Source organism: Rattus rattus, chromosome X (assembly GCF_011064425.1).
Source record: "Rattus rattus isolate New Zealand chromosome X, Rrattus_CSIRO_v1, whole genome shotgun sequence".
Lineage (NCBI taxonomy): Eukaryota > Metazoa > Chordata > Mammalia > Rodentia > Muridae > Rattus > Rattus rattus.
This window is the reverse complement of record NC_046172.1, coordinates 99,467,162-99,479,461: the sequence shown is the minus strand read 5'-3', so window position 1 is coordinate 99,479,461 and position 12,300 is coordinate 99,467,162. Positions and strand designations below refer to the sequence as shown.

Here is a 12,300-nt window from a genome sequence, read left to right as displayed (position 1 = left end):
CCTAAATGAGAAATACCTACTAGAGACTACATAGTAATATAATGTTCTTCTTGGAGTAAAGGTACACAGTTCATTCAGTATTAGGCACAGTTTATTAACTATGATAATTAAGATCTCTAACTATCAGTTTTAAAAATTACCCTTACTATAATATCAGACAGGTGTCACCAATGTATACTTCTTTTGATTTCCTAATTAAATATTGGTCATGAGTGTATTTTAACAGAAATCTTTTTAACTATAAACATCAATCTCAGAAGGCACATTTTAGCTTAAATATGAATAATATATTTTTGCTATAATGAATGCTAGGGATACTACTTTATTTTATATCTATCACCACTATTATTGTTTGGTCTTTTGAAATTACCAACAATACATTCTTTTAATTTGGAAAGTATCTAAAAAGTCTTTGTTAGTTTGAAGTTGTTTGGTTAATTTTTTGTTGTAGTTATTTGTTGTTGTTGCCATCCCAGTGTGAAGTATACTCCAGTCACTAGCCTTAATCTAGCCCTTGACTTCCATATAGAGAGAGCATCCTTGAGGTGGCCAGTATCTCAAACTCTATATCATCTGTCATGACTTTAAATAAATTTAGAGTGTTTCTCAGTATCTTTTTCTCCTATTATTATAAGAAATTAGAGACTTTAGTGGGTTTTTGTTTTGTTTTGTTTTTTAGATTGAACTATTTATTGGGGAAAAGAACTACCTCCATATTTTTTCTTTACTATGTATAGAACACTTTCTTGATAGTAGCATAGACCTTAATGTTACACATCTTTTCTGTCTGATTTCTCTACTTGGAGTTATAAAAGTTTTTCTTGGACCAAGCTTCATAGATCTGGGGTGCCTAGATGGCATTATCATTAACTACATATGTTTTCCAATTTCTTTCATTAGTCAGATTAATAAAGGCATGAGATACTCATGCTCTTAGCATAGAATTGAAATTCTAGGTCTTCTTAGTTTAGCCATACATATTATCTTCATGTTATTGTGCTATTTTAAGTGTATGGCATCTAAAAATAACTAGATGGTTTTGTGGTTTATTGAAGATGTAATACCATAAAGATAATCTTCAAGAATTGACAGGATTCTAGGGAGCAGTTGGTAATCGTTTTGAAACATCTATTCGTACATCCCATCAGATGGTTCTCTTTCCTAGTGCTGTGAATGAATATGCAGCCACTTATTTTTCATTATCCTGTCACTAATATTAATTAAGAGTATTGTTCTAGGGAAATTATATTCTTAAGCCAAGGAAAATCATTATGTAAAACTAAGAAGCTAGAGGCTTCTTTTTTTCCTAGTGTATCCCTGTGTTCTCTTGTTTTTTCCTGTGTTGTGTTAAGAAAGAACAAGAAATAAGTGAGTGCATTTAGGCAAACGGCATAGGAATAGGCTGCCTTGAACATGATCTGTACCCCTAATTAGAGAAAGTTGCACACACACACACATACAACACACACACACACACACACACACACACACACACTCACACACACTAATACACACACATGGCTGATTAAAAAATAGAGACCATAAATTTGAGATCAAGATGGGGTATGGGGTATAGGTTGGAGGGAAGAACTTGAAAGAGAAAAAAGATGTAATTGTAATTTATTATAAAAAAGAGAGAGAGATAATCAAAAGGTATACACTGCCTATTGACACTACTAGACTACTACAAGGCCTAATGGTACATACCTGAATTCTTTGGACTTGACAGGGTAAGGCAGAAGGATCCCAAGTTCAAGGCCTATCTGATCCATGTAGTAAGACTCTGACTTTAAAAAGTTTTCACACCTGTTTATATGACTGCAGTACATATCCAAAACCTCCTTGTGATGAGGTTGCTCTAATTCCAATTATAGCTCCCTTTCTGATACTCCATCCCATTTAAGAGATCTCTCTTAGCTGGGCATGTTAGTGCACACATTTAATCCCAGGCAGAGGCAAGCATATCTCTTAAATTTGAGACCAGCCTGATACACAGAGCAATTTCCAGGACAACCAAGTATACACAAAAAAACTCTGTCTCAAAAACAACAGAGAAAGCAAATGAAAGAGTAAACTCCATCGCTTAAAAAGTACAAAATTAAAAACCATTCCTAAACTTTTATAGGAATTGTTTCCTAAATAGCATTGCTGTAAAAAAACCATTTTGTAAGTAGTTTAAGGTACAATATATGGAATTTCTAAAATTACACGATTGATTCTCAATTTGACTAAGTGATTCAAATTGAGAGTCTTGAATCCACGAAAGACTTCAGGCTAGGAAGAGCAATTGCACAAGGCTAAAATCAAGAGACTTCATTCATTTTCTAACCCGAACGCCTGCTGAGGTGGAGGGTATTGCTGCCTTATCTTCCCATGTTCTGTTCCATTTTGGTGAGGTAGTCAAACTTGTAACCATCCTTGGTTTATCTTTCTAGTGAACATGGTGAATCCTTCTGAATCTTATCCATTAATAATGATTTGTTATATAAATCCAAACTAAACTTGTATTTGTTGCACCGTCTAGTTTTGCTGCCCACATTGTTTTTGAGGAACAGCAGAAGAGTTCTAAAGAAAGTCATATATAAGATTTAAGTCAGATAGATAGATAGATAGATAGATAGATACATAGATAGATAGATACATAGATACATAGATACATAGATGATAGATAGATAGATAGATAGATAGATAGATAGATAGATAGATAGATAGATAGATGGGGTTTGTTGTTGGGTTTTTTTATTCCCCTTATACAGACTTGCTAGCATCTCTTCTTGAAAACAAGCATCCTCTTTTTAACTCATTAGATTTCCATGTTCACATGGCTATTGAAATAGAGAAGATGATGGAAAGAACATGGCTAGAAACAGGGATTGATGGGGAAAGTCTTAATAATTTAACAGGTTCATTGATCAGGTCCAGTATATCATGTAACCATCATATACACAATACCAATTGTCCATATGTAATTATGAAAGGAAAACTGACAAGCTTTGTAAGACATATATCAATTGAATATGCTAGGTCCTTTCAAAATCTCTCATGGAGTGTATGAGGGTCTTAAGGGGAAACAATGTAAGTCTATAGCCCATTTTTAAAAAGATTATTTGTATACCTGCATGTCTCACTTATTGCTGGACTGTGATTCCTTGGGCATTCTGCTCTCCCTGATACTGGTTGCAACAGGAAAATAGGATTAGTGTATAGGAGCTGCCATTTTAGTGAAAAGGATTTTTTTTTTTATTTCTTGCATTTTTCAGTGTCTTTTGGTTCTTTTTCTCAGCCTTTTAAAAATGTAATATCATTACGAAATTAGCCTTCCATTGTGGCTTTCCATTTTGAAGAAGACTAATGGCTCAGATCCTTTTACTGCAATTACATAAATAAAAAGTTTTTGAATGGTGATGGAATAACAGAAAAAAATGTTAAAATTTCAAATAAATAGCAACATTGCTAAAATATATTTAATGAGTCCCTGTATCCTTTAATGGATTTGGAGGTTTGTTCGTTAGTAAACAGATTCTAGATCTAGAGAAGGTTCCATATTCTCTCTCTTTTTTAAATTTATTTTATGTGTGTGCGTACACTGTAGCTGTCTTCATGCACACCAGATGAGGGCATTGGGATCTCATTACAGATGATTGTAAGCCACCATGTGGTTGCTGAGAATTGGAACTCAGGACTTCTAGAGGAGAAGTCATCTTAAACACTGATCCATCTCTCCAGCCCCATCCACATTATCTCTTTTTTTTTTTATTAACTTGAATATTTCTTATATACATTTCAAGTGTTATTCCTTTCCGTTTTCGGGCAAACATCCCCTCCCTCCCCTTCCTTGGGTGGGTGTTCCTCCCCACCCTCCCCCATTGCCGCCCTCCCTGCAACAGTCTAGTTCACTGGGGGTTCAGTATTAGCAGGACCCAGGGCTTCCCCTTCCACTGGTGCTCTTACTAGGCTATTCATTGCTACCTATGAGGTCAGAGTCCAGGGTCAGTCCATGTATAGTCTTTAGGTAGTGGCTTAGTCCTGGAAGCTCTGGTTGCTTGGCATTGTTGTACATATGGGGTCTCGGAGCCCCTTCAAGCTCTTCCAGTTCTTTCTCTGATTCCTTCAGCAGGGGGTCCTGTTCTCAGTTCAGTGGTTTTGCTGCTGATATGCCGCCTCTGTATTTGCTGTATTCTGGCTGTGTCTCTCAGGAGAGATCTACACTTCTGCACTTCTTTGCTTCATCCATCTTGTCTAATTGGGTGGCTGTATATGTATGGGCCACATGTGGGGCAGGCTCTGAATGGGTGTTCCTTCAGTCTCTGTTTTAATCTTTGCCTCTCTCTTCCCTGCCAAGGGTATTCTTGTTCCCCTTTTAAAGAAGGAGTGAAGCATTCACATTTTGATCATCCGTCATGAGTTTCATTTGTTCTAGGCATCTAGGGTAATTCAGGCATTTGGGCTAATAGCCACTTATCAATGAGTGCATACCATGTATGTCTTTCTGTGATTGGGTTAGCTCACTCAGGATGATATTTTCCAGTTCCAACCATTTGCCTACAAATTTCATAAACTCGTTGTTTTTGATAGCTGAGTAATATTCCATTGTGTAGATATACCACATTTTCTGTATCCATTCCTCTGTTGAAGGGCATCTGGGTTCTTTCCAGCTTCTGGCTATTATAAATAAGGCTGCTATGAGCATAGTGGAGCATGTGTCTTTGTTATATGTTGGAGCATCTTTCGGGTATATGCCCAAGAGAGGTATAGCTGGATCCTCAGGCAGTTTAATGTCCAATTTTCTGAGGAACCTCCAGACTGATTTCCAGAATGGTTGTACCAGTCTGCAATCCCACCAACAATGGAGGAGTGTTCCTCTTTCTCCACATCCTTGCCAGCATTTGCTGTCACCTGAGTTTTTGATCTTAGCCATTCTCACTGGTGAGGTGAAATCTCAGGGTTGTTTTTTTGATTTGCATTTCCCTGATGACTAAAAGATGTTGAACATTTTCTTTAGGTGTTTGTCAGCCATTCGCATTCCTCAGCTGTGAATTCTTTGTTTAGCTCTGAACCCCATTTTTAATAGGGTTATTTGTCTCCCTCATGTCTAACTTTTTTGAGTTCTTTGTATATTTTGGATATAAGGCCTCTATCTGTTGTAGGATTGGTAAAAGATCTTTTCCCAATCTGTTGGTTGCCGCTTTTGTCCTAACCACAGTGTCCTTTGCCTTACAGAGCTTTGCAGTTTTATGAGATCCCATTTGTCGATTCTTGATCTTAGAGCATAAGCCATTGGTGTTTTGTTCAGGAAATTTTTTCCAGTGCCCATGTGTTCCAGATGCTTCCTAGTTTTTTTTCTATTAGTTTGAGTGTGTCAAACCAGACACATTATCTCTTAAGACTTACTCCAGAACTTGATAAAATCATCTGAGAAAATGAGGATCCCTGAGACAGATACAATAAGCATAGTAATTATAGTTACGGAATCGAAGGGTCTCAAGTTCTACTCCAGAACCTTAGAGCTCTGAAGTTGAGTCTCTAGTTTAACAGTCAGATAACTTCTGTAAAGTGTCAGAAACTTTATTAATAGCTTTTGAGATAGTAATTCTCTGTTGCAGCTAATGAGGCCCCCCACTCTTGTAGAACAAAAGCAATTGCAGACAGTCCGTAAACAAATACTTTGGTCTTAGCTCCAACAAAACTTTATTTATGACCACTGAAATTGTAATTTCATATAATTTTTATGTTGTGGAATAGTCCTTTGGTTGATTTTTCCAGCCTTTAAAAGATGCTATGCCATTCATCCTGCTATACTGTGGGGCATAGAGAAATGGGCATGGATTTGGGAGACTGAATTTGGCAGGGACTGAAGTTTCCTGACTACCTGCCCGGCATTTGCCCTGGTGCTTACTGCTGTAGCCATCACTTGAGGGCTCAAGCTCCTTGTCTTGTTGCTGTCTTTGCTCTCCCTCCTCCGCTTGTCAGACTTATCAGTATCAATCTCTATCTGATTATTACGCAAATGTGAAATACAGAGACAAGAATGTACACATCAGATTTTGAATCAGCTGCATTTTATTTTCATTGTGAATGCTGTTGCTTTCTCTAAGAACAACAGCTGGACACAGAGGAACTTTAAAGGCTGACAGTAAAGCTAAGGGACCTGAAAAGTGTAAAGGTGATTGATGGCCCTGCTGGAAGAGGGGATGTTCAGGGTTGATGGGCTATCATGCAGTTGGTGAGATGAATTTCCATCTTGCACTGAGAGGTTACTACACGAGAAACTGTGGATGGATCTTACAATTCCTATTAGAAAAAATACAAAAACAGCATTATCTTTTCATACAGGGGAATGTTAACCACCACCATGATTAGCTATTTGGTCTCTAAATCCATCATAAAAAGAATAGGAGGAAAATGATGGAAACTGCATCCAGACAGATGGATTAGATATAGAAAAGGACAGTTATAATGGAGAAATTTCAAAGTTCAAGGGGAAAATGCTGTATTAAGAGAAGCATATAGGTAGTCAGGTCTCTTTGGCTTGAACTAGATGAAGAAAATACCTGGGAAGTCTTTATTTTCAAATACCCATTCTGCTAGGATGTGAGATTAGATTATTTTCTCACAGAAAGTTTGTCCATTTATTACTTTTCTAATATCACATGCCATTCAGTACATTAAGCCCCTCTGTGTATGAGACAAAAATGTAAAATCTGCATTTTGCTTGTCAGGTGATAGTCATGCTAATAGCAACTAAAAAGGAGTATTTTTTAAAGAGATTGAACAATAAAAAGCAATATGTACTTGAAGTGACAGGTACACTAATTATACTGATTTGGCCATCATATATGTATACAGACATCAGAACATCATATTTTATGCTATAAATTCATCATTAGTATGTGTCCATTAAAAACTTAAGGCTCCAGAGTCTCTTATAGAACATCAAGATAATAAATCAGAATGAGAATGGTAAAAGATTTTGAAATTAAAAATAAAATAAGTGGAAAAGGAAAGGACTAGAAGGGAAGTTACTGAGGCAAATTTCACTTTGAGGCTGCCACATGCTTCCCTGCATAGTGTTGTCTGGTGAAGCAGAAGTGGGGTTCAGTGGGGGAGCACCCTCACAGAAGCAGGGAGAAGGGGGGATGGGATAGGCGGTTTGTGGAGGGGAAACCAGGAAGAGGTATAACATTTGAAATGTAAATAAAGTAATCAATAAAATATTTTTGAAAAAGAAAAGACAGGGTGGAGGGAAACAAAGAATAGGATTTGCTTTTGCAGTATCTGTAGTAAATCTGAACCTTTCAAGTCCATCCAAACTTCATGCTTCCTGCTAGTCTTCTGAGTATCTGTTTCTTTCCTTGTAAAAAGAAACGTTTTTAAAAATCTGTCTGGACTGCTATTGTTCTGATTCTATGGTTTCCAACAATGGATAGATTGAAAGATATTTAAGTAACTGAAGTCACTTGTCCAAAGGACTTTATGCTGAAGATGACAAATTGACTACTGACAGGAAGTCCACTTAAGAAAGAAATGAACACATTCTTGCCAATCATCTTTGGGTTAAGAATGGTGGTATTGGTTATAACAGTTGCCATAGTGAAACTTGTAGGAAATAGATCAGCCAGTGATTATACTCTCAGACTCAGCTGTACATTGGAGATATCGATGTTACTTCCTGTACACTATGGCAAAAAATAGATATTCAGAATTGATGTGTTATTCTTTCTATGTGATTTTTTCTTTTCCTGTATTTTTAGAGCACAGACATTTGAGAAATGTCAAATTGAAAAGTGATAAACAAATGGTAGAAAAATCTTTAGTGATTTTTTTTACAGTTGTATAATGTTTTAGAAATGTACATAATCTAGACTAATATACTCTGAATGTTTCATTTTAACAGTTTCAAAAATTATAAGAGATATAAGAAGCCTCTGTGGACTCTCATATTATGCATTTTCAGTAATTAATATAGTATTATTATTCTACTAAAATCAAATAAAATTTGAGATTAAAATATCATTGTATTTCTTTTTTTAACAGCTACTGTCGAGTGTTACAATCCAAGAACAAATGAATGGACCTACGTTGCCAAAATGAATGAGCCTCACTATGGACATGCTGGAACTGTGTATGGAGGAGTGATGTATATTTCAGGTAGACAACTACTTTGTGAACATATCATCATAATGTTTATTCTACTTATTTAATTTATTCACTTTACATCTTGATTCCTTCCCCATCCCCTCTTCTTTTCCTCTGAGAGAGTGGAAGACCACTCCCTCTCCTGAGTATCTCCCACCATGGCACATCAAGTCCCGGCAGAGCTAGGCCCTTCTTCTCCCACTAAATATGATCTTTCCATAGTGCCAGTAATAATAGCAATTTCTGGGAAAATAGTAAAAAGTTATTTATATTTTAGGAAGACTTTTATGTGTATATTTATATATGAATGCTTTGAGTATTCTATGTTTATGATCTAGCACCAAACCAATTCATTTATCAATGTATAATTTATAATTGGAAAGCATTTATCTCCAGTTCACTTGTAAAGTAAGTGCCAATACTCTGTAAATACATGTAAACACCATTCACATGTAGTAATCATTTGTTTGTCTTCAAATTTAGCTAAACCATATTAGGAAATAAAATATACATAATAATCTCTTTAAGTGTGATCCATTATATATAATATACATAACAAAACACATATATTATTCCTTTAGTATTATAGTGGGGATTCTACTGTGGTACCATTATATGCAGAGATATTTTTATATGAAAATTCTAAAATGGCTCAAGTTCATTCAATATTCAAATAACAACTTTCATTCTCAAATGGTTTATATTTACATTTCCCTTCAGAAATTCACAAATTCAGAAATATGTTTTAATATAGTGATCACCTTTGATATTGACATTTAGTTTTTTAAGTAATTTCCCCCCCCACACACACACTTTCTCCTTCCCTCCCTCTTTCCCTCTCTCCCCTCTCCCCTCCCACTCTCTCTCCTTCCCTCTTTTCTGTCTACCTCTGAGAGCCCTCTCCCCTCAATGCCAGGCAAATAGTTCTGTTATTAGAAAATAAAGTTGTTAAGGAGCTGATGAGTCACAGAGCATTGCCTTATGATGTCTGTAGTCAAGAAGGATCTGGGAATGGCTGTGCCGTGTGTGGTTTTCAGGTTTCCAGGCTTCAATTCCTGAGTGACTGTGGGGCATCTTACATTGACAGAGCCATAGAGGAAATCATATTGTATCACTTACCTGTTTCATGTGTGTAAGTGCTCTACTACTTATAACAAGAGTTCCCAGTTCTCCAGAGCAAAACTGACACTTGAATAGTTTTAGTGGCATTTTGACATAACTGGTATATGCTGCAAAAGTTATCTTCCATATTGATGTTGGGCTAAGAACTGAGCCAATGTTATAACCCAAACACAATGCTTTGCTTTCTGGTAGGGCCTTAAAGATTTAGAAAAATAGGCTTCATTAATTTCTGCCTGGTTACTTGATAAATCTATGGCACAGCTAAAGATTAGCTTAGGTCTGCCCCTTGTCTGCCGAAGATAGAGTCTGGTATTTTCATCACATAGCTTGGATTATTTGTGTTCTGTCTGTATTCAGATTGTAGGTAGTTTGACCTAATTAACCCAATCCAACAACAACTACTACTACATATATAAAATTCTTATGCGCCAAATTCCAATCCTTTAGCTTTGCATAGGCTTCCAGGTTGGGTGTTACTGGCATGAGACTTTTAACAGTTATTAATAAATATCTTGCTTTATAGTCAAAACCCTAATATGTTAACTAGAATGGTTATTTTGATTTGGGGAAGGAACTAATGGGTACCTTCAATTTAAGGTGTCCTAGACAAGTGCTCAGCACCCATTGCCTACTCACAAAACTATCACAACACACTGAAGTTCAAATGTACTGCACAGTTAATTCTAATAGTAGTCAAAAATTATTTCCATCTATCACTTCATTTGGGAAGATTTTTGTAATACTATCACATTTTGACTTGATTTAAATAGTTAAACATGAGATTTTTCTTTTCTTTGTTGTTGTTGTTAAAGAACATGGAGTGACAACACTTATATATTTGGAATCTGTAACATGCCATAAAATGTAGGAAAGTTAATTATCTATGAGGGAGCCTCACCTTTTATATTCTTTAGGACTTCTCCTCATGCCTATTATTTTTATTCTCTAGGAGGAATTACCCATGACACTTTCCAAAAGGAACTCATGTGCTTCGACCCTGATACTGACAAATGGATCCAGAAGGCTCCAATGACCACTGTCCGCGGCCTCCACTGCATGTGTACAGTAGGGGATAGGCTCTATGTCATTGGTGGCAACCATTTCCGAGGAACCAGTGATTACGATGATGTCCTGAGCTGTGAATACTATTCACCTATCCTTGACCAGTGGACCCCAATTGCTTCCATGCTAAGAGGGCAAAGCGATGTTGGGGTCGCTGTCTTTGAGAATAAAATCTATGTGGTTGGTGGATATTCATGGAATAATCGCTGTATGGTAGAGATAGTGCAGAAGTATGATCCAGAGAAAAATGAATGGCATAAGGTTTTCGATCTGCCAGAGTCCCTTGGTGGTATTCGAGCCTGTACACTTACGGTTTATCCACCTGAAGAAAATACTCCATCACCTTCTAGAGAGTCCCCTCTTTCTGGACCCTAAGATCATCCTTACAATTAAGATGCTATATTCCTATCTTTGCAATGTGCCATGATTCTCTTCTTTTCCCCCCCCTTAAGTAGTATATATGTTAGAATTAGCATCCAGTAATTGATACAGATAATGGAAAAAAAATTGACATTGATGTTACTTGTGCTGTTTGTATGGCCTAGAATGTCTATAAAGTGGTAACAACCCATCCTCGAAATATATCCCATAGAAGCTGATGTTTAACATTGAAAACAAAAAAAAAAAAAAGTATTGTCTACAAGCTGTTCCTTCAGTACTTTTTAAATGCTGTGTACTGAGTGTAAGGTATTCATCATCTTACATTATAAGCCAAGTCGGAGGTGGATTGTAGTAAACGTACAACTGTGCACACTAGGCTTCAAAGTAAAGTTTTCCTTTCATCTGTAACTGTAAAATGTCAAAGGGAGGCAGCCTGCTCCAACAGGAAACAACACACAAACGGTTGTCAACTCGCATGAGCTACCTCCCTCTTTTCATACAGTATTTTTGACACATCTGTCAACCCACCCGAATATGTGGGTGCATTGAGAACACACCAAGTTTCTAAGACACACAGGAGAAATAACTGAAATTCACCAACACTAGTTAGGGGGAAAGCATGACCCCTCTGCTTCTAAGAATTGGTTTGGGGTTTTTTAAGTGTGTATAAACGCACACATACTTCTATCAAACACAAATTTTTAAAAATTGAGTGTCAGGTCAAATAAATGTGAAATTAAAATAAATTCTTCGAAAAAGCAGCTTCCATGAACAATGGGGATTCAGTATGCACACATTAAATGCATATATTTGGAACCATACTGAATTTAGGTGGATAAGGGCTAGAAATTTTGAGCAACTAAATTTATCACTTGACCAAATTTTATCTTAAAGAATTATATTCTCTTTTTCTCCTTTGCTGTTGAGGTAACTTACCTGTTCGGTGTATTCTGTATTCTGTACACTCTTGGTTCATGAGGTTATTTAGCACAAAGTGTAACAGCTTCGCCTGGGAAGCTGCTTTTGCTCTATGATGTCCATGGTTTCCCTTTTATTCAATAAAAACATTTAATGTCATTCTGCTCTGCGCTATTCCGTTACTCTCTGATTTGACTTCCATTTATTCACTGTCTTTCTAGGGGAGAGAACTGAGGAGGTTGAACACATAAATGTATGTGACTTTTATTCAAAGGACAAAGACTTGGGCCAGCCCTCACCTCACTGGGGAGATATTGCTTGTTGCCTTTGAGGAAATGGTTTGTGAAAGATGCTAACTGGCTTTTAAGCAGCTGCAGCGCCAAGTCTGGGTAAACTATAAATGCTGTTACATGTCCTCCCTCCATTTCTTTTCCCTTCTCTTCCCTCCCTACTGTGACCTGCATGCTTGGTCCAGAAACCCTATCTAAGGTTGGTGAGAGGAATATCGAAATGACAGCCATGTACAGCAAAGCTGGGGCCAGGTGAGGTGTTGTCACTCTATGGAGTGGCATTTCCACCTGCTGCACCCCAAACACGTTGGGAGCAGCGTGGGAAATGGGGGAACTAATCTGGCTAGGCGATATCTGTCTCAGTCTCAGGCTCCAAACATCTGAAAGGACG

General features: G+C 37.0%; 1 protein-coding gene across 4 annotated transcripts in view; it reads left to right on the top strand.

The window, feature by feature from the left end:
* Positions 1 to 11,778, top strand: part of Klhl13 (kelch like family member 13) — a 112,797-nt gene extending 101,019 nt beyond the window's left edge. For all 4 annotated transcript variants that reach the window (XM_032889964.1, XM_032889961.1, XM_032889963.1 and 1 more), the window contains 2 exons: positions 8,035 to 8,148; positions 10,208 to 11,778. In XM_032889964.1, the coding sequence (XP_032745855.1) occupies positions 8,035 to 8,148; positions 10,208 to 10,695 (602 nt within the window). In that variant the 3' untranslated portion in view covers positions 10,696 to 11,778. The remainder of the gene's footprint in view (positions 1 to 8,034; positions 8,149 to 10,207) is intronic.
* The last annotated feature ends 522 nt before the right edge of the window (positions 11,779 to 12,300 follow it).